Genomic DNA, 26,767 nt, shown 5'->3' with positions numbered 1-26,767 from the left:
AGAAAATCACATTGTAGGATTTTTAATGAATTTATTTGCAAATTAGGGTGGAAAATAAGTATTTGGTCAATAACAAAAGTTTATCTCAATACTTTGTTATATACCCTTTGTTGGCAATGACAGAGGTCAAATGTTTTCTGTAAGTCTTCACAAGGTTTTCACACACTGTTGCTGGTATTTTGGCCCATTCCTCCATGCAGATCTCCTCTAGAGCAGTGATGTTTTGGGGCTGTTGTGGTTCTGGGATTTTTGCTTGTGATAATTTTGACCCCACGGGGTGAGATCTTGCGTGGAGCCCCAGATCGAGGGAGATTATCAGTGGTCTTGTATGTCTTCCATTTCCTAATAATTGCTCCCACAGTTGATTTCTTCAAACCAAGCTGCTTACGTATTGCAGATTCAGTCTTCCCAGCCTGGTGCAGGTCTACAATTTTGTTTCTGGTGTCCTTTGACAGCTCTTTGGTCTTGGCCATAGCGGAGTTTGGAGTGTGACTGTTTGAGGTTGTGGACAGGTGTCTTTTATACTGATAACAAGTTCAAACAGGTGCCATTAATACGGGTAACGAGTGGAGGACAGAGGAGTCTTTTAAAGAAGAAGTTTACAGGTCTGTGAGAGCCAGAAATCTTGCTTGTTTGTAGGTGACCAAATACTTATTTTCCACCATAATTTGCAAATAAATTCATTAAAAATCCTACAATGTGATTTTCTGGATTTTCTTTCCTCATTTTGTCTGTCATAGTTGAAGTGTACCTATGATGAAAATTACAGGCCTCTCCCATCTTTTTAAGTGGGAGAACTTGAACAATTGGTGGCTGACTAAATATTTTTTTACCCCACTGTATATACACTGCTCAAAAAAATAAAGGAACACTAAAATAACACATCCTAGATCTGAATGTATGAAATATTCTTATTGAAAACTTTTTTCATTACATAGTTGAATGTGCTGACAACAAAATCACACAAAAATGATCAATGGAAATCAAATGTATCAACCCATGGAGGTCTGGATTTGGAGTCACACTCAAAATGAAAGTGGAAACCACACTACAGGCTGATCCAACTTTGATGTAATGTCCTTAAAACAAGTCAAAATGAGGCTCAGTAGTGTGGTCGGAACCTCATACCACCCTCATGGAGTCTGTTTCTGACCGTTTGAGCAGACACATGCACATTTGTGGCCTGCTGGGGGTCATTTTACAGGGCTCTGGCAGTGCTGCTCCTTGCACAGAGGCGGAGGTAGCGGTCCTGCGGCTGGGTTGTTGCCCTCCTACGGCCTCCTCCACGTCTCCTGATGTACTGGCCTGTCTCCTGGTAGCGCCTCCATGCTCTGGACACTGACAGACACGCTGACAGACACAGCAAACCTTCTTGCCACAGCTCGCATTGATGTGCCATCCTGGATGAGCTGCACTACCTGAGCCACTTGTGTGGGTTGTAGACTCCGTCTCATGCTACCACTAGAGTGAAAGCACCACCAGCATTTAAAAGTGACCAAAACATCAGCCAGGAAGCATAGGAACTGAGAAGTGGTCCGTAGTCCCCACCTGCAGAACCACTCCTTTATTGGGGGTGTCTTGCTAATTGCCTATAATTTCCACCTGTTGTCTATTCCATTTGCACAACAGCATGTGACATTTATTGTCAATCAGTGTTGCTTCCTAAGTGGATAGTTTGATTTCACAGAAGTGTGATTGACTTGGAGTTACATTGTGTTGTTTAAGTGTTCCCTTTATTTTTTTGAGCAGTGTATATTGTGTCAAAAGTCTGCACAAACGTTTGACAACAACAGTCACTTTGTTTTCTTCAAAATCATATGCAATTGATTGGGAAAGGGGGATACATAGTCAGTTGTCCAACTGAATGCCTTCAACTGAAATGTGTCTTCCGCATTTAACCCAACCCCTCTGAATCAAAGAGGTGGGGGGGCTGCCTTAATCAACATCCACATCTTCGGCACCCAGGAAACAGTGGTTTAACTGCTTTGCTCAGAAGCAGAATGACAGATTTGTACCTTGTCAGCTCAGGGATTTGATCCAGCAACCTTTCAATTACTGGCCCAATGCTCTAACCACTCGGCTACCTAGCCTTATTTTTTCTTGCAGTTTCCCAATACAGACAAGACAGGAAGGAGAACGGAGTGTTTCGTTTGGGAACAGATGTAGTGTGGCAGATGTTGCAGAGACAGAATTGATTTTTCAAGGATTCACAGACACAACCAAACAGCCTAACTGTTTCAGGCTGCCACTCTGAACAGGTTTCAAGCAACATGCCCTCGTGTGTTGATAGATAGGACACTTGGTTGAACATTTGGAGAGAAAGCACTGCCAAGTTCTTGCTGGCGAGCACCTGGACATGGATCCTCACACACACACAGAGTGTCAAAGTCTCTCTCTCTCGCACGCACGCACGCACACACACACACACACACACACACACACACACACACACACACACACACACACACACACACACACACACACACACACACACACACACACACACACACACACACACACACACACACACACACACACACACACACACACACACACACACACACACACACACACACACATTCTGGGACATTGCATCACACAGCCTAATTCAGTTCAGTAGAGGCCCGAGGCTCACCAACTGAACCCTGTATCCTGTTGTGCTCCAATGAGGTATATAAGTGGAAGTGCTTTTGCTGTGCAAGTATCACAGTCCTAAAAAAAAATATGAACACACAAACACGCACAATCCCCCTCCCACACACACACACAACCCCTCCAACATACACACCCCAAATGTATAGTGCTTCTCCCAGATGATATTACATGATCCCCCCCAGAGCAACACAGTTGTTTCTCACCCACACATCCAAGAGGCCTTTCCCCATCTCCCTTCCTTGGCTCTGTGTGAGGAGTGTAGAGTTGTCAGTCATTAATCCTGTACAGCAGTGAGCTGTAATCCTGATGACAGAGCAGGGATTACAGAACAGAGAAGAAGATCCAAGGTCCGCCTGGGAGGAAGGAACAAAAGGGAAAGAGAGAAAGACTGGCTCGGAATACATACAAATACAGAGCCAGGTTGGACTGGGAAACGGTAAAGGTAACACATTTTGTCAGTGCTGCAGAACAGATAAGGGTGATTCACAAAAGCAGCTCCCCTCTCACATCAATTCGGCTCTGCTTTGTCGGTGTGAGTCTAAAGACAGATGTCAGAGTGTAGCGTTACAGTGGCTGAGAAGCAGGAGTGATGGGTTCAAATGGATGAACACGATGTCTGTTTCGAGACACTTCAAAGCGATGCCAGGGTCAAAGTTGGCCCACGCAACGCAATCCAATGCAATGCAGCTAATGGGCTTCACTGACAAATTCTTACCCGAGGCATCAACAAAAGTGCATGAAATCCATGTCTGCCCTTGTACGTGCTGAAGATGGATGCTATTATGAGTCATTAGCCAAAGCTGTTAAAGAATAGAGAATTGATGTCTCACTTTCTTATCAGATGACAACAAATGTGGTCCTTCCACTGTACAGCCAATGTGATCCACTTAGACAGCTATACAATGTATTGTTTGCCAAATGTCTACAAAATGATGAGGAGCAAGCTAGATGTCTTTTATTATTTCCTCACTAGTGCTTTGATTAAATACATCACTAACCTGTAATTCTGCACAAAGATTTTTCTCATTAAGCTGAAAGATGAGGACCCTATATTACCAACAATGGAGAGGGAAAACATTATATATTGAATAGTTTGCAGAAGAAAATGGAATTTCATGCAAGATTTGAGCACACACACACACACACAAACACAAACACAGTGGAAATGGAAAATAAACTTTTCTTGCCTGCAGGGAGTTAAACATTGCCTCTGCACATCTCGTAGCTCGGCTGGCACAAAGTCATATTGAGGGATTTCAAAGGCAGAACCGCCGCACTTATCGGAGTGCCATCTACATGTGTAGTGCTGCTGCAGTGGCTATGTCACAGGGGAACAGTGAATAATGAATTAAGGACCTGCCAAGTTTGAGTCAATTCAGGCGCAGATTGGTTTAATAAAATATGAGCTAAATTCTCCCCCGCCACCCCCGACATCACCACAGTGAAGAAAGACCAGGGCATTAATCACTATATGTAAATAAAGCCCAGTTAAAGAGGCGCGGGGGGGGGGGGGGGGGGGGGGGGGGGGTATACAGAGTGATTTTTCTGGCTTCCATTATCAGGAGGAAAATGAGGTTGAGATATTTATTGTGCTGTGAAGTGTAATGAATAACTGTCCTAATCATAGGCCTAGACCTGCAGCCATTTGTCACAGTAGCTAGTTAGTTTAATTAGAGGGTTGTGGAGGTAAAGCAACCTGGCCTATGGCCTGTTTATTAGACTGCATAAAGGGGAAGGGAAAGGGGATGTGTTCAAAATGAGGGCTAACCCAATTTCTTTCAGTAAGAGCTGTTATTGCTGGTAAAACAGCAGACCCGAAAACGCAATCTCAGACAGAGAAAGTCCCGTGGAACGCGTTCAAGCAATTGAACAATTCTAAGGTTTGAATAATAAGCAACAAATGCTGAAAACAAAACTAAAGACTTTCAGACTGTCAGAACTTCAAGATGTTTGTTTGCATTTGCATTGAACAACTACCCCCTTGGGACCTGCACTCTAGAGGTGCATTAGAGTTAGTATTAAAGAAAAACATTTTAACACCAAATAAATAGGTAGGAGGGCTGATGCCTGAGCTACCCTCGGGGTAGTCTAGGTGCTCAAGAATCCAGTTTGACAATTATTTCCAGGGGAATTTGCAGTTTGTTTGAGCTTAATTTTTCGAAACATCAAAGTCAGTCTCTCCAAGGACATGTTAGATAACTTCAAAGTCCTGTGACTGCTTGCCGAGAGGTGCTTTTTCTTTGTTTTCTTCAGCTTTCATCCAGTTTGTTTTCTTTCCAAAGTGAAATACTAGATAATAAAAACCATGTGCACAGTGCATCACCGACCCTTTTATTAAAATGTGCAATTCAAAAGGAATACATTTAACTGAATAAAGGGAATTATATTACAACTATTACAACACGCTGCCTACATGATGTAGAAGTATAATGAATGATTCATATCAATAATAAATAATTAGACAAACTTGCAATGGCTCGATGATGAAAGAATATACACTGAACAAAAATATAAACGCAACATGCAACAATTTCAAAGAGTTTACTGAGTTAAGTAATTTAAGGAAAATCTGTCAATTGAAATAAATTCATTAGGCCCTTGCGCATGCACGCTGACTTCGGTCGCCAGCTGGACGGTGTTTCCTCTGACATGTAGGGGCGGATGGCTTCCACGTTAAGCGAGCAGTGTGTCAAGAAGCAGTGTAGCTAGGCAGAGTCGTGTTTCGGAGGACACATAGCTCTCGCCCTTCGCCTCTCCCGAGTCCCCGTATGGAGTTGCAGCGATGGGACAAGACTGTAACTACCAATTGGATATCATGAAATTGAGAAAAAGGGGTAAAAAATTATATATATTTTTTTAAGTATCAGAAAACCGGGGATCAGAAAACCAGTCAGTATCTGGTGTGACCACCATTTGATCAGGCTATTGATTGTGGCCTGTGGAATGTTGTCCCACTCCTCTTCAATGGCTGTGCAAAGTTGCTGGATATTGGTGGGAACTGGAACACTCTGTCGTACATGTCGATCCAGACCATCCCAAACATCCTCAATGGGTGACATGTCTGGTGAGTATGCAGGCCATGGAAGAACTGGGACATTTTTAGCTTCCAGGAATTGTATACAGATCCTTGCGACATGGGACCGTGCATTATCATGCTGAAACATGAGGTAATCGCGGCTGATGAATGGCACGACAATGGGCCTCAGGATCTCTGTCCATACAAATTGCCACTGATAAAATGAAATTGTGTTTGTTGTCCATAGCTTATGCCTGCCCATACCATAACCCCACCGCCACCATCGGGCACTCTGTTCACAATGTTGACAACAGCAAACCGCTCGCCAACACAACGGCAGACACACTGTCTACCATCTGCCCAGTACAGTTGAAACTGGGATTAATCCGTGAAGAACACACTTCTCCAGCGTGCCAGTGGCCATCAAAGGTGAGCGTTTGTCCACTGAAGTTGGTTACGACGCTAAACTGTAGTCAGATCAAGACCCTGGTGAGGACAACAAGCATGCAGATAAGCTTCCCTGAGACGGTTTCCAGGCTGCATCACATCCGGCTGTGATTGGGAGTCCCATAGAGCGGTGCACAATTGGCCCAGTGTTGTCCGGGTTTGGCCAGGGAATTATGTTATTGTAAATAAGAATTTGTTCTTAACTGACTTGCCAAGTTAAATAAAGGTTAAAAAAAAATTTGGAACTGTTTGTGCAGAAATTATTCAGTTGTGCAAACCCACAGTTTCATCATCTGTCCAGGTGGCTGGTCTCAGATGATCGTGCAGGTGAAGAAAACCCGATGTGGGCTGGCGTGGTTGCACGTGGTCTACGGTTATGAGGCCGGTTGGACATAATGCCAAATTTTCTCAAACGAGGTGGCTTATGGTAGAGAAATTAACATAAAATTATCTGGCAACAGTTCTGGTGGAAATTCAGTCAGGCATGCTAATTGCACTCTCCCTCTGTGGCATTGTGTGACAAAACTGCACACTTTAGAGTGACCTTTTATTGTCCCCAGCACAAGGTGAACCTGTGTAATGAATGTGCTGTTTAACCAGCTTCTTGATATGCCACACCTGTCAGGTGGATGGATTATCTCGGCAAAGGAGAAATGCTCACTAACAGGGATGTAAACAAATTTGTTCACAAAATTTGAGAGAAATAAGCTTTTAATATATATGGAAAATTTCTGGGATCTTTTATTTAAGCTCATGAAACAAGGGACCAACACTTTACATGTTGCGTTTATATTTTTGTTCTGTATATATTCGATCAGAAAAACATTTCAAACATCATCACATTTTAGGAATGGATTGAGACTTCATTGTACTAGTGAATCTAATGTTCATTCAAAGGGTGTCAGGTCAATACCTCAAAAGTGTACGCCAAAGGTCCATATGCCACTGATGTGTAGATCCCAGTAAATGCTTTGCAATACATCTGCAGGCCTCTGTCTTGAAGTGATCCTAAATGAATAGGAGGGATTGTCAATCTAATTAGGAACTCAGAGTCTGACATAATTATATTGTTTTAAAAAAAACTCCCAAGGACAGTGGTGTCAACTCCTCACTAAGAAGGCTACTCATCTGCCACACAAAATAGCCTAGGCCTAATCATACAAGTTAACACTTCTCGGGGAGTAATTGAAATGAAAGTATACAGTCAACATGTCTCAGTCAGTACATCCTTCATAGACTAGTGATGCATCAAGCATTTGTAAATGATATCATTTTTGTCAATCAAATCACTTTGTAAACATTGTGCAATATAGGCCTACAGTTTGACCAATAATTGGCCTATTTGATTTGTGTCACCAACGAGTGACTGAAAGGAGATACTACGGGGTCATTGAAGATGGCAATCTGATATCTAGGCTAGTCTGCATTGTAAATGAAGTTGGTCCTCACTGGTAGATTTCAACAGGGAAATTACATTTCTGCAGGACACGTTTTGAACGCAGTCCTTCACCGATAATATTCTCTTTTTTTACGAACATAGGTCTATCATAGTAAATGACAACTTCCTCGCTATGTGAAGGCGCTTCAGACGGTGAAAGGAGTCCGAGAGAACTTTTGTAAAAACTTTTGAGCGAGATGACACGGAATTTACCTCTTTCAACCGGAATGGTGGCTATTTTCGCGTTTGTTTGGATGGGGAGTCTTATGCCACTCTGTCAAACAATAATATACACAAATGACTGGGCGATCAGGATAGATGGGGCACCCGCCTCTGCAGACAGTATAGCGGAGAAATATGGATTTCACAATTTGGGCCAGGTAAATTCTCAAAGTTGCATATGATCATTATACTTTTCTACTGTAGCCTAATGTTTCCTTTGCAGAGACAAAGTTGGCATTCATGATTCGACTGCAATGCAAATGGGGAAAAACGTTACACCGGTCTATAGCCAAAGCCAAAGAGAAGTTTAGTGGGCCAACGGACTAAACTCCTGGTGACAGAATTAAGTTCACCGTTTAGTTTAGTCAGCGATTCTTCGGCCTAAACATGATATCTAACTTTACTTATGCACCATCATTACCTTTGTCAAATTGGTCCATCGACCCAGCATTTTGATACATAGCCTAAGTCTATTTTTATTAGCTGTTTCCTTTAAAGTACGCCTATTTTGGATGAAAGACGTTTTCTATCCCATGTGAATGACAAGCTTTTTTGCATGAAATGCTGGATTGGATCTGAATCATTCACGGTTGTTTGGCTGGGGCAGACATCAGATTCGTTTCTGAGACTTCAAACAGTCATGTGGCCCCCATATCAAATTAGCCAAGTCATTGACCTTGTAGTGAGCACCCACATCAGACTATCTTCCTTATCAGAAGATGCAGGCCAAAAGCCCTATTTTCATATGACCCAGGCCTACATCTTTTCAGAGCGGAAAGGAAGGCTCAGGCTACAATTTGCCACCCTGGTTCAAGGAGAGATTGAGTTCAGTCACCTCACAACTCAGTAGTTCGATGTATGATATGGGACCAAGGAGTCATCATTTGAATGGGACCAAGGAGTCATCATTTCTACTCATGGATTACAACAGCAGTATGGTCCTAGATAGAATAGCCAAAGCACTACTCTTACTGTTTTGTCCTTCCCTCTATTAGCACCCTGATGGAAACATGGTCTGTTTTGTGTAGGCTAGCCTAAATTCCATTCTGTTCAGGTGAAGGCACACATACGTAATGGTGGTATTATGATCAACCTGGGTGTCAGAAAGGAGTGTACCCACCGGGTATAGCCCAGCCCATGGCTCAGTACCTGAGGTTCAGGTTGCCCTGGCCTGAAAGTCTAGTAGGGGTGTAAAGTAACCTTCTCAATGACTGATGTCAATGACAGCTTCATTATTTATCAGCCATTTAGACATGGGGACACAGTTGAAAAAGCGGCAGATCTCGTTAGGATACATACACACGATTATACACGGCAGGTAGCCTAGTGTTTAGAGCATTGGGCCAGTAACCAAAAGGTTGCTGGATTGAATCCCTGAGCTGACAAGGTAAAAAAAATCTGTTGTTCTGCCCCTGAACACGGCAGTTAACCCACTGTTCCCCGGTAGGTCATCATTGTAAACAAGAATTTGTTATTAACTGGCTTGCTCAGTTAAATTTTTAAAAATGGTTTCCTACTTTGCCCAGATTGGAGACTTGAACAACTTTTATAGTTTCCACCACAGTGGGACGGTGGAGCGGTCCACGTTGTCCAACAAAGACGTTACCGACCTCGTCGCCAAGGAGACCAAGGTACAGTAACTAGATCCCATTGGAGGTGTTATTGATACCCTCCTATATAATTTATTAGCTGCATGACATGCTGCACGCACACACACACATGAACGAGCACACACACACAAGCAAGCAGTCACGCGCACACAAAAGACATACTCAATTGATGTAAAAACAAAAATCGGTATGAATATCATTTGACCTTTCACCTGTACGGGATTCAGCAGACTCAGCAAACACGTGAAACACCACCTTGTACTGTCTATAGTGTGCATTCCATACTACTGTGAGTAGCCTACACCAGGAGTCCTATAACCTCTATTCCTCTGCAGGTGGAGTGGGTGCAGCAACAGGTGGTCCATTGGAGGACCAAGAGGAACTCCAGAGCCAGTCACATCTACTCCATTGACGTTCGGACTAAACACATTCACCCAGGCCCCATCCAACCTAACCAGACCCAGACACTGGTTTTCAATGACCCCCAGTGGTGCAGCTTGTGGTACATTGTGAGTATCTCTCAGCTGAGAGGGCACAGCTGCACCGCAGATATACAGTAATGGCCGCGTTCCAACACTTTTAAAATGCATCCTTTCTCTTACCTAATCTGACATGACATGACATGATTGATGAGAGCAATGTAAGCGAAACAGGTCAGTAATTACCTCAAGGAAGGAAGGAAGGAAGGATGAGTTTAAAAGGTACATTTAAACAGGGTCAAACATACATTTACAAACATGCTACAGGTGTCTGTGCATTACCCACATTTGCGCCAGTGTTTTGTATTGTGCTTTGCGAGGACACCTTTTAGTTATAACTATTATTAAAGTAACAGCTAATGATCCAAATAAACAAGTAAACATGACATGTGCTGATTCCCCCCCTCCCCCATTAACAGCACTGCAGTGAGGGCTCCCAGGGCTGTCCTTCCTACATGAACATCGAGGGGGCCTGGAGGAGAGGACACACAGGGAAGGGAGTGGTGGTGTCCATCCTGGATGACGGCATTGAGAGAGAGCATCCTGATCTCAGGCCAAATTTTGTAAGTGCCTCGGGAACTGTCTCTTCTGAAGACTTCACAAGGACATTTATTAAAAGCAATTTGGCATATGTCCCGAATGTAAAAGTCCAGAGCTGAGACAATATGCAGTCAAAGCTCTTGGCCCGGAGCTTTTAAAGGTCAACGCAGAGTATTAAAATACAGGCTAAACGTCTTGTCCGCTTTAGTGTTCAGACACGCCTAGTTGATTTGTGAGTCAATAGGCTCTGACTGGTGGAGTATAGGCTTGACCAGACCAGGCTAGACCAGACCAGGCTAGACCAGACCAGGCTAGACCAGACCAGGCTAGACCAGACCAGACCAGGCTAGACCAGACCAGACCAGACCAGGCTAGACCAGACCAGACCAGACCAGACTAGACCAGACCAGGCTAGACCAGACCAGACCAGGCTAGACCAGACCAGACTAGACCAGGCTAGACCAGACCAGGCTAGACCAGACCAGGCTAGACCAGACCAGACCAGACCAGGCTAGACCAGACCAGACCAGGCTAGACCAGACCAGGCTAGACCAGACCAGGCTAGACTAGACCAGGCTAGACCAGACCAGACTAGACCAGACCAGACTAGACCAGGCTAGACCAGACCAGGCTAGACCAGACCAGGCTAGACCAGACCAGACCAGACCAGGCTAGACCAGACCAGGCTAGACCAGGCTAGACCAGACCAGACCAGACCAGACTAGACCAGACTAGACTGGAAGACACTAAAGGCCAATTAGCCACTGACTTTTGTTTTTTTCTGTGTCACTGTATCTTAGGACCCCTTTGCCAGCTATGATTTCAATGGGAATGATGATGACCCCACGCCCAGATACGACTCCAGCAATGACAACAGGTTATTCTTATTTTCAATATGCATATTGCTCATAGCTGGGGCCGTGAGTTTTTTCATGGTAAGTTGATGTGGTCAGGAAAAACTCCAGGCCCTACTTATTGCAGCTTTTTGCAGAATCTTAGCCCATTTTATGAAGCAACTTACATTTTCCCCCACAATTACACTCACATATTATGTTCATATTATATGAATATGCATATTAACTTGTTTGAATGTGTCTATTCTTTGCCAGTTTGATGTTGTACATATAGCCTGTCTCCTCATACATATGCAACTAAGCTAATGTGGTATACATTCCCTTTCTTTTTTTTCCCGGGTAAGCCATGGGACAAAATGTGCTGGGATGGTTGCCGCGGCAGCAAATAACTCTCAGTGCACAGTTGGAATCTCCTTCAATGCTCGGATAGGTGGTGAGTTTTGAGTTCTTTATTAGTCACGTTTATAAAAACATGAAATGCAGGGGACTCCCGAGCAGTCTAAGGCACTGCATCGCAGTGCTAGAGGCGATACTACAGACCCGGGTTCGATCACGGGCGGTATCACAATCGGCCGTGATCGGGAGTCTCATAGGGCGGCGCACAATTGGCCCAGCGTCATCCGTGTTAGGGGAGGGTTTGGCCCGGGGGGGCTATACTTGGCTCATTGCACTCTAGCGACTCCTTGTGGCAGGCCGGCTGCCTGCATGCTGACTTCGGTCATCAGTTGAATAGTGTTTCCTCCGACACATTGGTGCGCCTGGCTTCCAGGTTAAGCGGGCAGGTGTTAAGAAGCGCAGTTAGACCGAGCATGTTTTGGAGGACCCATGACTCGACCTTCGCCTCCCGAGCCGGTTGGGGAGTTGTAGAGATGAGACAAGATCGAAATTGGGGAGAAAAAGGTATTTAAAAAAAATGTATCCTCCTTAAATATGGACAAATACTGTATATTCAGTTCAAGTTCAGTTTTACAAATATTAAATAGAAGGTACATTGTAAATTGAAGATGCATACATACTGTATGGTGCTGAAGGTCTCCTCTAAGTCAGGCGGTCCCATAGAAATATAATCAAATCAAATCACATTTATTTATATAGCCCTTCGTACATCAGCTGATATCTCAAAGTGCTGTACAGAAACCCAGCCTAAAACCCCAAACAGCAAGCAATGCAGGTGTAGAAGCACGGTGGCTAGGAAAAAGGAGAGGACAATAATCTCATTCTAGTCGGTCTATTCCTATGGGTGATCCATCCTATGTAGTGAATACTAAGGTTATGAAGGTCCATCCCACTCCCGTATCTGCAGGCATTCGTATGCTGGACGGAGATGTGACGGACATAGTAGAGGCCCAATCCCTGAGCTTCAGGCAGCAGCACATTGATATTTACTCTGCCAGCTGGGGGCCGGAGGATGATGGGAGGACTGTGGAAGGACCTGGCCCTCTGGCTCGCCTCGCATTAGACAACGGCATACGCACTGTGAGTGTGTGTGTGTCTGTCTAACTTCTCTGCATCAGTACAGTCAAAAATGTATTCTCCACTATGTGTGTGTGCATGTGCACATGTGTGTATACTTGTTTTTCTACCTTGAAAATAGGATTTTCAATGGTCAAACAATTTTGCTCCACAAAAAGTATTGAAATTTCAAGAAAATAAAGCTGTCTGTCTGTCTGTCTGTCTGTCTGTCTGTCTGTCTGTCTGTCTGTCTTTGGCCTCAGGCTGTATGTTTACTTCTTGTGCTGATCTTTATCTTCATATCAATATGTAAATGACATACAAATATGAATCATTAGTGGCTCTTCACGCTTGGCATTAATCACAGGGTAGAAGGGTGCCCTTATATCTAGAATCAGTTTGCACCCCCCCCCCCCCCCTAATCTAAACCAAAGTTGAGGAGAATACGCAAGAACAACCTTAGATCAGTGTCTAGAATCCAAATCCTATAAAACCTTGATGAAGGTAATTTGACCAACACTACTACTCCCATGAACCCCCCCCCCCCCCCCCCCCAGGGAAGGAAGGGGCGTGGCTCTATCTTCGTGTGGGCGTCGGGTAACGGTGGGCGGAGCAGGGATCACTGCTCCTGTGACGGCTACACCAACAGCATCTACACCATCTCCATCAGCAGCACCACCCATAGCGGAGCCAGACCCGACTACCTGGAGCCATGCCCCTCGACACTGGCCTCCACCTACAGCTCCTTCTCCACCGACAGACAGGGAGCCAAGATGGTGAGTCAAGCTGTATATCGGCCCCAACCCGGCTATACGTGATGAGTACATTTAGATTTGACTTCATTATTTGATTTGATACAATAGCTGCATATGACAGTGATTTAAACCCGTGTCAAAGGTGCAGCCACTTCAGCTCTTTTCAGCTGCAGCGCTTGTTTGTGAGATGAAAGGATGGGGTGAATGTATCCATTCGTTTTTAAACATTTTGCTTCTTGACAGAATGTGTTTGTCGTTGTCACAGGGGAAATTAAATGACCTGAAAGTTACAAAGTGTATCTTTAAAGCCCCGTATGATGTTTATAAGGCATAATAGCACATCTACTGTACCATTTTGTAGTCACACAACAATACTTTCTATCTGGCAGGTAACATTGGACCTGAAACAAGGCTGTAGCAAGGAGCATTCTGGGACCTCAGTCTCCGCTCCAATGGCAGCAGGGGTCATCGCACTCGCCCTGGAGGCCAAGTAACCTACTTTCCTAGAGATATCATCACCGATATCTAAATCTAATGATAATATTATAGGTAACAAGGAGGTTTTCTTGACCACGTGACCTGACCAGGAACAACTCTGGGCCCTAGTTAAAGGCTAAAACTTGGACTGCAAATTCTTCCTTGTCAGGTCACGTGGTCAAGAAAAACTCATGGCCCTAGTTATAAGCTATTGATAATGTTTTTGTAGTATTACTAAGATAATATGCTATATACAGTGTTGTTAACTTGTGTCTGCGGGACCCTGATCCAGCCCACTGCTGACTTGGAGGGACGTGCAGCACATTATTGTCAGAACGTCACAGGCCAGTCACCTGACCTCCCCTGACTGGCACACCAACGGAGCTGGATACCAGGGTATCTGATTTGATTGAATTTGTTCCCCATATCCTGTCCACAAATGAGTTTGTGTTTCCTTAACGCTTGGCTACAGAAAACTAAAAGGGCTTTCCTTCATTTATAATAATTTCCATTGACAAAACACATACAAGGGAAAAATTATTTATCTACCACTACACATCAAACGACAAACAACCACATTTAAGACATTCCTATCTAGATTGACCGACTAATTGCTAGATTGACCGACTAATTGCTTCATGGATGGCTTACTTAAGTCATTGATCCATTCATTTATTTGTTTGTTTGTTAGTGTATTTGTTATTCCTTCTGTACATTCATTCAATTCATTCAATTATTAATTGGCAGTGAGCCACCTGTACGGCTTTGGGCTGTTGGATGCAGAGAGCATGGTGAAGGAGGCTGAGCGATGGAGACTGGTCCCCTCCCAGCATGTGTGTAAGGAGGCTCCTACCCAAGAGAGCAGGTACTTGACTGACTGCTTCCCACCATGGACACAATCCTCTATTCCCTTTGAAGCCTATCCATCTATCCATCTCCACAGAGAATCCATCGGCATGGGAATTCCCTCACAATCTCTCTGTGTTTCGCTCATACTTTCTCTCTCTTTCTCTGTATCTCTGTCCTTCTCTCTCACTCTCTCTCCCACATTCTCTTTCACCCCTCTCCCTCTCTTCCGCTCCCCTGTCCCCTCCTCTCTCTCTCTCTCTCTCTCTCTCTGTGTCACATTACAGAACCATTCCTCCAGGCCTTGTGCTGAGGTCTGTGTATGAGTCCACCGGCTGCTCCAATCATCCCCTGCAGCACATTGTTTATCTGGAACATGTAGTCATCCGTGTCACCATCACCCACAGTCACAGAGGTGACCTCTCCGTCACACTCACGTCACCCGCTGGGACCAAGTCACAGCTACTGGCAAACAGGTAAGTCCCTTTTCACACTTCTGAGCCAAGACAAGATGAACTGTATTGCGCTGGCCTGGTTACACATCCACCATAGTTCCTGGAGCTGTGGAAAGGACAATGTGAAAAGGAACAAAGTACGGTTCAGGTTGGCATGATAGTGTGAAAAGGGTGTTGTGCTGTAGTACTCAATACAAGTGGGATTGGTCGCTTCACCCACTCTTAACACATTCAAAATATTTCTTGATGATAGAAACTGGCTGATGTGCCGAGTGACTTAAAGTGATAGTTCACCTCAAAGTTTTCTCACCAAAAAAGTGGTCTAATGTGGAGATAAGTCCATATCCCATCTGCATCCCTCAATGCTAAAGGAATCGGAAACATAGGATCTACACAACAGAGGGCATGGGACATGGACTATTGTGGACATTGGAGGACATTTTGGGTCTGAAAACGTATCGATAAACTTTGGTTATGGAGAGAGTCCAGAAATGACAGTGTAACATGGCTCTATCCTGTTGTATTTTGGTCCTGGTCAACATTTGCATTATATCACACTATGGTCGTGTTGTGGTCCTGCTCATAGTGGTCAATGTCTTTCATAGGTCATTCGTAAAAATCCAAATAACTTCACAGGTCTTTATTGTAAAGGGTTTAAACACTGTTTCCCAATGAATCATTCATGAACATGCACCTGTGGAACGGTCGTTAAGACACTAACAGCTTACAGATGGTAGGCAATTAAGGTCGTAGTTATGAAAACTTAAGACACTAAAGAGGCCTTTCTACTGACTCTGAAAAACACCAACAGAAAGATGCCCAGGGTCCCTGCTCATCTGCGTGAACGTGCCTTAGGCATGCTGCAAGGAGGCATGAGGACTGCAGATATGGCCAGGGCAATAAATTGCTATGTCCGTACTGTGAGGCGCCTAAGACAGGGCTACAGGGAGACAGGACAGACAGCTGATCGTCCTCGCAGTGGCAGACCACATGTAACAACATCTGCACAGGATCAGTACATCTGAACATCACACCTGTGGGACAGGTACAGGATGACAACAACAACTGCACGAGTTACACCAGGAACGCACAATCTCTCCATCAGTGCTCAGACTGTCCGCAATAGGCTGAGAGAGGCTGGACTGGGGGCTTGTAGGCCTGTTGTAAGGCAGGTCCTCACCAGACATCACCAGCAACAACGTTGACTATGGGCCCAAACCCACTGTCGCTGGACCAGACAGGACTGGCAAAAAGTGCTCTTCTCTGATGAGTCGCGGTTTTGTCTCACCAGGAGTGGTGGTCGGATTCACGTTTATCGTCGAAGGAATGAGCATTTTACCGAGGCCTGTACTCTGGGGCGGGATCGATTTGGAGGTGGAGGGTCCGTCATGGTCTGGGGCGGTGTGTCACAGCCTCATTGGACTGAGCCTGTTGTCATTGCAGGCAATCTCAACGCTGTGCGTTACAGGGAAGACATCCTCCTCCCTCATTTGGTACCTTTCCTGCAGGCTCATCCTGACATGACCCTCCAACATGACAATACCACCAGCCATACTGCTCGTTCTGTGCGGGATTTCCTGCAAGACAGGAATGTCAGTGTTCTGCCATGGCCAGCAAAGAGCCCGGATCTCAATCCCATTGAGCACTTCTGGGACCTGTTGGATTGGAGGGTGAGGGCCATTCTCCCCAAAAATGTCCAGGAACTTGCAGGTGCCTTGGTGGAAGAGTAGTGCAGTCCTTGAGGAGGAGATGCACTGCAGATATTGACTGTTACTTTGTTCTAGGACACATTATTCAATTTCCACATGTCTGTGGATCTTGGTTCATTTTATCTCTGTTGTTGAATCTTGTTATGGACACACAAATATTTACACCTGCTAAGTTTGCTGAAAATAAACGCAGTTGACAGTGAGCGGACGTTTGTTTTTTTGCTGAGTTTATCATACCGTGGTTGTATTTTGGTCCAGGCCTCTTGACCACTCCCCCGAGGGCTTCCAGAGCTGGGAGTTCATGACCACTCACTGCTGGGGGGAGAAGGCATCCGGAGAGTGGAGTCTGGAGGTCCTGGATACTCCATCTCAACAAAGGGACAAGAGTGAAACAGGTTTGACATGCTATACTTTTACCATCATTAAATACCACAAGAATTACACCAGATATCAAATACTGTTACACATGAGTGGAGTCCTGATTTTTTTTCCCCCTGATCACGTGACCTGACTAGGAAAGACTTGGGGACCTAGTTGATTTTGGTCAAGTCATGTAGTTAGTAAAAACCTGATAACAGGTTGTTTTTTCTTCCTCTCACTCCATTGATTTACAGGGGAATTGAGAGAGTGGTCTCTAGTGCTTTATGGCACCTCAGAGCAACCGTACTCCATGCGGCGTGAGCAAGCCCGCTCGGCAGAGCTGCCAACTGACGGTGATGACCTCACTGAGGAATACAACGGTGAGTCACTTTACCCGTTGTCACAGAGCAGCTTTGGAACAAGACGACACACAATTATCACACCCTTTTATAGCTTAGACACCGGAATCTAACTACTAATTGTGGCCTATATCGAGCTCCATTTGTTTAACTAGTAGCCTACGTCAAAGCTAAGTCTTCAGGCTTCACCAAGTCTTAAAGTTTCCACCACCTTTTGTGTTTGAAAGAGATGCTTTCCCTATTCTGACTATCTTGCTTTGTCAAATTAATTATTCCAGGCGATGAAAATGCATGATGAGAAATGTAAGTTTTGTTTCGTTCCTTCCAGGCCGATGTGACCCCGAGTGCAGTGAGGATGGCTGTGAGGGACCAGGCCCCCAGCAGTGTGTCACATGTCTACACCTCTTCCTCAAGTTCAAGAACAACAGCAGGTCAATACTATTCACTCTAAATGTATAGGTTGGAGTCAGTGACGTTGTACTAGGTCTTCCACTCGTGCTTTAAATCATGGGTTGCCGCAATAGTCCGGCGGCCCATTATTACATATTTACGAACCTCACTTAATTGGCTGTTATCGAGTCACAGATGTTTCTCACAGTAGCCCTCCGGCTTTCCAGCTTTGAACTCTGTAGGACACACAGTTAACACATGCATTTAGTATGTGTCCCATGTGGAGACAATCCTAGTGTTGCACTAAACAACCAACAAGGCATGTGCTTTCTCTCTTACAGGACGTGTGTGTCTGTGTGCCCAGTGGGATTCTGGGGCGACCGGCGTCGCTGTAAGAAGTGTTTCTCCTCCTGTGAAATCTGCACGGGCAGCCGCAGTGACCAGTGTACTACATGTCGCGCAGGACACTACCTGACCGAGGGAACCAATAGTTGCACGGCAAGCTGTGGTGACAATTATTTCTTGGACCATGGTATGTCCCTGTGTGTGTTCCAAATGACACCCTAATGCCCAATTAGTGCGCTACTTATGGCTAGACTCTCATAGAATATTGGTCCAAAGTAGTGCACTGTCTAGGGAATAGGATGCGATTCAGGATTTGCCCCCTACGTTGTGAGGCATTCATCATCATTCTACGACAAACACACATTGATCTATATCGAATTTCATTTTAAAAACTTGAACACAATTTGAAGATGCGAAACAAAACCACTTTGTGTTCATCACAGAGGGACACACTTTATTGTAGATGTCAGGTGATATCGTGACGAATCGTTAGACTTGCTAGCCAACTCTGCAGTACGTTCACAGGGGGAAGGAGAAAACAATGAATTAGAGCAGTGCACCGGGAAATTTGTCGGATTTTCCCATAGCTGCAGTAAGCAAGGGTGCTGAGGGTGCTGCAGAATCCTCTGCTATATCAAAATCAAATATATATATATATATATATATTTTTTTTATTTAAAAATCCATAAAATGTGTGAACTAGGCCTTTATTACTCCACCCACCTCGCATGACAAGAAGCTGCCCCCATCCCTCCCGCTGTTTGGGCAAAGCGTTTGCAAATGTTTTGTTGTTTGAGTGAGGGAAATTCTGTAAATTTTAAGAGGACTCTATGTATTTTGAAAGATGAGACGTTGAGGATTATAATAAATACTGCTTTGATGTCATAGAAGCAAGCTAAACACCCATGAATCAAAATGTGCACTTCACATTTCCATATCATATCGTTGTTATACCCTGGGTTGTTCTGAACCGAAGGAGACTATTTTTGTCTGTTGTTATGAAAATTTGCAGCGTCACGCAACTGAATGCACTCCTTTCTATGCACACCAAAATGATGATCTGTTTCCCTGAATTGCATTTTGAAAGCCTAACACTGTAATATCGTACTCTCTAAATCAGCTAGTCATGTTGGAAATAGAACAAGCCTTCAAATGATGCCCACCTGAGCCAGATTGGGATTTATAATGGACCATTTTTGGATTGTGTGATGGCTGTGATGGAGGATTGTGTTCCAACCAAATCGACTACAAGTGTGCTTGCTCTAGTTCCTCAACGGCACAGCTAGGAGAGCTCCAAAAACACCTTATAGTTGAAGACTCTTCTTTGTGCACACTTTGGAGATGTGTGTGGCCACCTGGAGGCAACCAGTTTGACCTCTCACTTTAAACCCTTGTCGTTTATTTGTTTTATGTTGCAATTCCCCAAATTCTCCAGTAATATTCTTATCGTGTTACTGTAGGAATGCAGAATATTTTCAGATTTAATCAACAAATGCGGCAAAGTACCGTCAATGTAAACTAGAAATAAAATCAACAGTATTTCAGACTTGTCAGGTGATCTGTTGTGTCCTCACCTTTTGGTCTAATAATGTTCCCATCATCTCCAAACGGTTCCCTTTTCAATTGCCAAGATTGTTATGCACATGCTTTTCATATTTCTTATGTAAGAAACATTTCAATTTAGCCCCATCCATATAGGCCAATTCCCCCAAGTGTAAAGGGTTTTAAGGATATTATGCTGTATTGTTGTAAAAACCAAGCCGATGTCTCTACTGAATATGTGCTTAATGAACAATGCTTTTACTTCAACTGGAGTGGAATTATATTTGGCAGGTATAAATGCTTGCATTGTTGTTTTCCCCACAGATGCAAATATGTGCAGGAAGTGCAGTGAAAACTGCTTGAGATGCACCTCGGCGAACATCTGCACAGAATGCAAATCAGGCACAAGGTGAACCAATCCCTCTGATGACGCCCGAATTACCAACTCATGCATTTCTTCTCTGTACACAGTGATTCTCCATCTCCGCCACAGAGAATACTAATTTGCACACATTCTAAATCTATTGCAACAAAGCAAACTCCTATTATAATATTTTTTGTATTTTGCAGTGTTGAGAGTTATCAGATGAAACTTCTCAATGAGTGCGTGCGCTCTGGGTCGGAACACAGAGCCCAGATAATGATGAGTCTCTCTCTATCTCACTATCGATCTATTCCCCCCCCTCCTCCAGTCTGTTGGGGAACCGCTGCCAGAGGAGCTGTGGACCAGGAAGTTACCACAACGAACAGGAGAGCACCTGCGAGCCCTGTCACGAGGCCTGTGCCACCTGTGCAGGTAAAGGGAGGGATGACTTGGATCAAACCAAACAGGACCCTAAGCCATATATACACTGCTCAAAAAAATAAAGGGAACACTTAAACAACACAATGTAACTCCAAGTCAATCACACTTCTGTGAAATCAAACTGTCCACTTAGGAAGCAACACTGATTGACAATACATTTCACATGCTGTTGTGCAAATGGAATAGACAACAGTACAGGCCAGTACATCAGGAGACGTGGAGGAGGCCGTAGGAGGGCAACAACCCAGCAGCAGGACCGCTACCTCCACCTTTGTGCAAGCAGGAGCAGGAGGAGCACTGCCAGAGCCCTGCAAAATGACCTCCAGCAGGCCACAAATGTGCATGTGTCTGCTCAAACGGTCAGAAACAGACTCCATGAGGGTGGTATGAGGGCCCGACGTTCACAGGTGGGGGTTGTGCTCACAGCCCAACACCGTGCAGGACGTTTGGCATTTGCCAGAGAACACCAAGATTGGCAAATTCACCACTGGCGCCCTGTGCTCTTCACAGATGAAAGCAGGTTCACACTGAGCACATGTCACAGACGTGACAGTCTGGAGACGCCGTGGAGAACGTTCTGCTGCCTGCAACATCCTCCAGCATGACCGGTTTGGCGGTGGGTCAGTCATGGTGTGGGGTGGCATTTCTTTGGGGGGCCGCACAGCCCTCCATGTGCTCGCCAGAGATAGCCTGACTGCCATTAGGTACCGAGTTGAGATCCTCAGACCCCTTGTGAGACCATATGCTGGTGCGGTTGGCCCTGGGTTCCTCCTAATGCAAGACAATGCTAGACCTCATGTGGCTGGATTGTGTCAGCAGTTCCTGCAAGAGGAAGGTATTGATGCTATGGACTGGCCCGTCTGTTCCTCAGACCTGAATCCAATTGAGTACATCTGGGACATCATATCTCGCTCCATCCACCAACAGACTGTCCAGGAGTTGGCGGATGCTTCAGTCCAGGTCTGGGAGGAGATCCCTCAGGAGACCATCCGCCACCTCATCAGGAGCATGCCCAGGCGTTGTAGGGAGGTCAACAGGCACGTGGAGGCCACACACACTACTGAGCCTCATTTTGACTTGTTTTAAGGACATTACATCAAAGTTGGATCAGCCTGTAGTGTGGTTTTCCACTTTAATTTTGAGTGACTCCAAATCCAGACCTCCATGGGTTGATAAATTTGATTTCCATTGATAATTTTTGTGTGATTTTGTTGTCAGCACATTCAACTATGTAAAGAAAAAAGTATTTAATAAAAATATTTCATTCATTCAGATCTAGGATGTGTTATTTTAGTGTTCCCTTTATTTTTTTGAGGAGTGAATATGTACAAATTTATACCCCCCCCCCAAAAAAAGTAAAACAAATACAGTACTAATCATTTAGCTAGTCATCAGCGTCACCGTCTGAAGCGATAATGTGTCATGAGAGGGACAATTTATGTGTTCAGAGTGCAGATGTTGTCTCCGGGTGCTTAGATGGGTTACAGTGTGCGTCTGTTTGTATGTGTGCACATGTGTGTTATCACAGGTGCGGGCATTGAGGCGTGTAACCAGTGTGCTGATGGGTACCTGATGGAGGAGTGGAGGTGTGTTTCCTCCTGTAGTGATGGCTTCTATGCCACGGAGAGCAGCCCACAGAAAACTAGTGATGGACCCAGGATATGCAGGAGGTGAGTGAGCTCTGTGTCTTGGTGTAGGTGGATTGTTCATTATTATTATGGCTGGCCTCATTCCAACATGTGTATAATAATCATTTGCTGGGTTGCTTATTTGTCCTATTTTACACATGCGTGTGTTAATACACATGTGTGAATTGTCAGTGCGTTTCTTTTTTGCATATTCCAACTCCCTCTGAGAGGTGGGGTCACAGCCAGGGTCTGCCATTTTCCAAAGTGACCCCAGAGCAATTTAAGGTTGTGCCTTCCTCATGTGCACATTGACCGATTTTTCACCTTGGCGATTCGAACTAGTGACCTGTGTGTGTGTGTGTGTGTGTGTGTGTGTGTGTGTGTGTGTGTGTGTGTGTGTGTGTGTGTGTGTGTGTGTGTGTGTGTGTGTGTGTGTGTGTGTGTGTGTGTGTGTGTGTGTGTGTGTGTGTGTGTCTGCCTGCCTATTTCTGTGCACATGTGTCTGTTTATGTAATCTCAGCCAGTCTGCTGGTACCTCCTCAGGTGTGATTCCAGCTGTCTCACCTGTGCGGGAGCGGGGAAGGGGAACTGCAGCAGCTGTGCTGGTGGATACAGTCTTATGGACAAAGTGTGTATGGTCAGCTCTGTCTGTGGTGATGGTCAGTCAATCAATCAATCACTCTCCTTAAACTCACTCGTACAACCCAGTGTCTATTCCAGGGGGGAAAGTAAGGCGGTACGGTCCGGTACGGCATCCTAGCAAAATAAATAGTGGGGGTACGCCATACCTTAAAACGTGAGCCTATCACAATTATTAAAACAAAATTTCAAGTAAACTGTAGGCTATTACACCACATCTTATAATTACTGCATGTCAGAGGCAGGAAAAATGAGCGAATGGACATGAAAACGTGTGGCTCCATGAGAACACAGACATTTTGCCAAGGCAGAGATGAGTGGCCCACACCGAGACTCGCACGGACAGCAGTGGATGCATAAATTCTGGCCTAATGACATTCGCCAAATGTCATTACACTTTGTGGTGTTTTGTGTAACAGATGTCTCTTTCCATTCACCACTGTTTGGAGGCTGGAAATACACTACATGACCAAAAGTATGTGGACACGTGCTCGACAAACATCTCATTCCAAAATCATGGGCATTAATATGGAGTTGGTCCCCCCTTTGCTGTTATACAGTAACAGCATCCACTCTTCTGGGAAGGCTTTCAACTAGATGTTGGAACATTGCTGCGGGGACTTGCTTCCATTCAGCCACAAGAGCATTAGTGAGGTCGGGCGCTGATGTTGGGCAATTAGGCCTGGCTCGCAGTCGGGCGTTCCAATTCATCACCAAAGGGGTTCGATGGGGTTGTGTAAGCCAGTCAAGTTCACAGAATCATCTAGAATGTCATTGTATGCTATAGCGTTAAGATTTCCTTCCACTGGAACTAAGTGGCCTAGCGTTCTCCTGGCGTCCGCCAAAAACTGATTTGGGCGTTGGACTGCCAGATGGTGAAGCGTGATTCATCACTCCACAGAATGTATTCACTGCTCCAGAGTCCCATGGTGACGAGCTTTACCCCACTCCAGCCGACGCTTGGCATTGCGCATGGTGATCTTAGGCTTGTGTGCAGCTGCTCAGCCAGGGAAACCCATTTCATGAAGCTCCCGGCGAACGGTTCTTGTGCTGATGTTGCTTCCAGAGGCAGTTCGGAACTTGGTAGTGAGCGTTGCAACCGAGGACAGACGATGTTTACACTCTACGCACTTCAGCACTCCGCAGTCTTGTTCTGTGAGCTTGTGTGGCCTACCACTTCGCGGGTGAGCCATTGTTGCTCCTAGACGTTTCCACTTCACAATAACAGCACTTACAGCGACGAATGAATTCTACTTTCACCCCTGGTCTATTCAGATAGTGTATCGTATAGCTACTGTGTTAGTGTAGGTCACACGTTATATTATTATTATTACAAAGTAACTATACATATAACTAATTAAACGTAATCTGATCAGTTTCCTTTCATTACAAATCAAATATAGTTGTATATGCCTCATCTGCAGTTGCTAGGTACAGCTGAATACTTACGTTCTGTATTAAAATATTACAGGGTAATTACATTGAATTAGTGCAAAGTAAATGTAAAATGTTGTCTTTGTGTTTTGCATGCAGGAGAGTACCAGGATAGCCATGGGAAGTGCCATGCATGTGACGCCACGTGTCTGAAGTGTACAGGCCCAAAGTCCGAGGAATGTATCAGCTGTGGCCCCTCTAGGTAAGTCTATGGTGAGGACTGTATCAACTATGGCCCCTCTAGGTAAGTCTATGGGGAGGACTATATCAGCTGTGAGCCTTCTAGGTAAGTCTATGGTGTCTATGTAAGGCCATGGCGAGGACTGGATCAACTATGGCCCCTCTAGGTAAGTCTGGTGAGGACTATAACAGCTGTGACCCCTCTAGGTAAAGAGATTTCCATACAAGAAGAGATGGGGCGGAGCAGATTTCCCAAAAATGGAGCAGATTCTTATTTTCTCCGCCTTGGCTGAGTGGCTTTCACATGCATGAGCACCGTCGATCGCTCCGCCTGGATAGAAGTCCGCCCCCGTCTAGCTGCATTGAAAATGAATGGCATCTCCTCTACCGCTTCATGTCTTTAGAGGGAAACTTTGGGATTTTGGCAATGACTCACTTTATATACATCCCCAGAGTTACAGTAGATTTAACTCGTGGATGCCATTTTTATGTCACTGTGTCCAGTATGAAGGAAGTTAGAGGTATCATGCTAGCAGATACCCATAGACTTCCAGTCATTGCCATTGCGCTAACACTAGTTAGCAATGGCTCACAAAACTACCTCTTGACTTCCTTCATGCTGGACACAGACATAAAAATGGTATCGACTCACCTAGAGGGGCAATAGTTGAGACAGTCCTCACCATAGTCTTACCTAGAGGCCTATAGTTGATACAGTCCTGACATTAGACTTACCTAGAGGGGCCATAGTTGATAAAGGGCTTCGTTGCCAAATCCCAAAGTATCCCTTTAACCTATTGTTAGGATTGTATCATCTGTGGTATCATCTGTGGCCCCTCTAGATGTGTCTATAGTCTGAGAAATATATAGATTTACTGGAGCAGATGTCATAACAAAGAGGTTGATTCAGGTGACCTTCTGTACAGTTCAGCCTTGGATATAAAATGCTCTCTTCCTGTGTCATCCTGTTTGCGACACTTATTTTTACATATAAAAGGTGCATACTGGTAACTGTACATTCCCTTTTGGTAACACAAGGCAATTCAAAAACAGAATTAGCCTAGAGGCAACAAAAAAAAGAGCCAGCACTTTTTACAGGCAATGAAAGTTCCAGATTGCACCTTTTTTTTAAATCGATAGTGCGAGAATCTGGCCATTAAGCAGTTTTTCTACTTATTCAGAGTCAGATGGACTCGTGGATACCATTTTTATGTCTCTGCGTGCAGTTTGAAGCAAGTTGGAGGTAGTTTCGCGAGCCAATGCTTACTGGCGTCAGCGCAATGACTGGAAGTGTACAAGTACCGCTAGCATGCTCCACCGGAAGCACATGTAGTTTAATAGTTAGGTGCTGTTGTCTCATTGTCTCAGGTCTCTGGATCAGGGTTTCTGTGTGGCTCAGTGTGCCCGGGGGAAGTACCAGTCAGGTGGCCAGTGCCACCTGTGTGACCACACCTGTGCCATGTGCCTGGATGGAGGGCCTGCCAACTGCACCAGCTGTGACACCGGTGAGGGGAAGGGACACCTGTCATTCTAACTGACACAGTCCAGTGGACACATGCTCTGGCTCTGGGACAACAAACACATTGCACTTTATACCACTAAAAAAACTATATTTTACGGTAATAGACTAATAGTGTGTTGTGTGTGTGTGTGTATAACGATTGTGCGTCTATCTGCCTGCCTGCCTGCCATCCATCCATATGCATTTCCCTCAGATAAATTCAACATGGACCGCTACTTGTACAAGGGGGGTTGTGTCGACGCTTGTCCGGAAGGACATTACCATACCCAGGAGAAGAGCTGCGAGTCCTGCCCCGACAACTGCAACCTCTGCTCCTCCGCCACACACTGCCTGCGCTGTAACTCCTCCTACTACACCACTGATGGAGTCTGCACCCGACTGGAGTGTGGAGAAGGTGACAGATATAGCCAGAATGTTGTGTTCTTATGTAATATCTGCCGCTACAGGTATGAACATGAAGAAGAAAAGTCTTTGAAGTATTTCTGTCTCCATAGAGAATTGTAATCCCCCCCCCCCCCCCATCTCTCTCTCTGACTCACTCTCTCTCGCTCTCTTTGTCTGGCTCCCCTCTATCTGTCTGTCTTTCTGTCTCTGCCCCTCTCTCCCTC

General features: G+C 45.0%; 1 protein-coding gene across 1 annotated transcript in view; it reads left to right on the top strand.

Annotated features, from left to right (window-relative positions):
• Positions 1-7,571: 7,571 nt before the first annotated feature.
• The window catches only part of pcsk5a (proprotein convertase subtilisin/kexin type 5a), a 34,338-nt gene continuing 15,142 nt past the window's right edge, over positions 7,572-26,767 (top strand). Inside the window, exons 1-23 of the mRNA XM_036977596.2 lie at positions 7,572-7,936; positions 9,305-9,409; positions 9,724-9,897; positions 10,287-10,430; positions 11,208-11,284; positions 11,606-11,694; positions 12,565-12,737; positions 13,271-13,489; positions 13,858-13,958; positions 14,238-14,341; positions 14,693-14,810; positions 15,079-15,267; positions 17,214-17,350; positions 17,570-17,695; positions 18,003-18,105; positions 18,406-18,596; positions 20,276-20,360; positions 20,644-20,747; positions 22,285-22,426; positions 22,928-23,043; positions 24,557-24,659; positions 26,006-26,142; positions 26,353-26,553. Coding sequence (XP_036833491.2) covers positions 7,754-7,936; positions 9,305-9,409; positions 9,724-9,897; positions 10,287-10,430; positions 11,208-11,284; positions 11,606-11,694; positions 12,565-12,737; positions 13,271-13,489; positions 13,858-13,958; positions 14,238-14,341; positions 14,693-14,810; positions 15,079-15,267; positions 17,214-17,350; positions 17,570-17,695; positions 18,003-18,105; positions 18,406-18,596; positions 20,276-20,360; positions 20,644-20,747; positions 22,285-22,426; positions 22,928-23,043; positions 24,557-24,659; positions 26,006-26,142; positions 26,353-26,553 — 3,121 coding nt within the window. The 5' untranslated portion in view covers positions 7,572-7,753. The remainder of the gene's footprint in view (positions 7,937-9,304; positions 9,410-9,723; positions 9,898-10,286; positions 10,431-11,207; positions 11,285-11,605; positions 11,695-12,564; positions 12,738-13,270; positions 13,490-13,857; positions 13,959-14,237; positions 14,342-14,692; positions 14,811-15,078; positions 15,268-17,213; positions 17,351-17,569; positions 17,696-18,002; positions 18,106-18,405; positions 18,597-20,275; positions 20,361-20,643; positions 20,748-22,284; positions 22,427-22,927; positions 23,044-24,556; positions 24,660-26,005; positions 26,143-26,352; positions 26,554-26,767) is intronic.

The sequence above is a fragment of the Oncorhynchus mykiss genome, chromosome 5, assembly GCF_057628025.1.
Source record: "Oncorhynchus mykiss isolate SJ-2025 chromosome 5, ASM5762802v1, whole genome shotgun sequence".
Classification (NCBI taxonomy): domain Eukaryota; kingdom Metazoa; phylum Chordata; class Actinopteri; order Salmoniformes; family Salmonidae; genus Oncorhynchus; species Oncorhynchus mykiss.
This window is presented reverse-complemented; position numbering and strand designations above follow the sequence as displayed.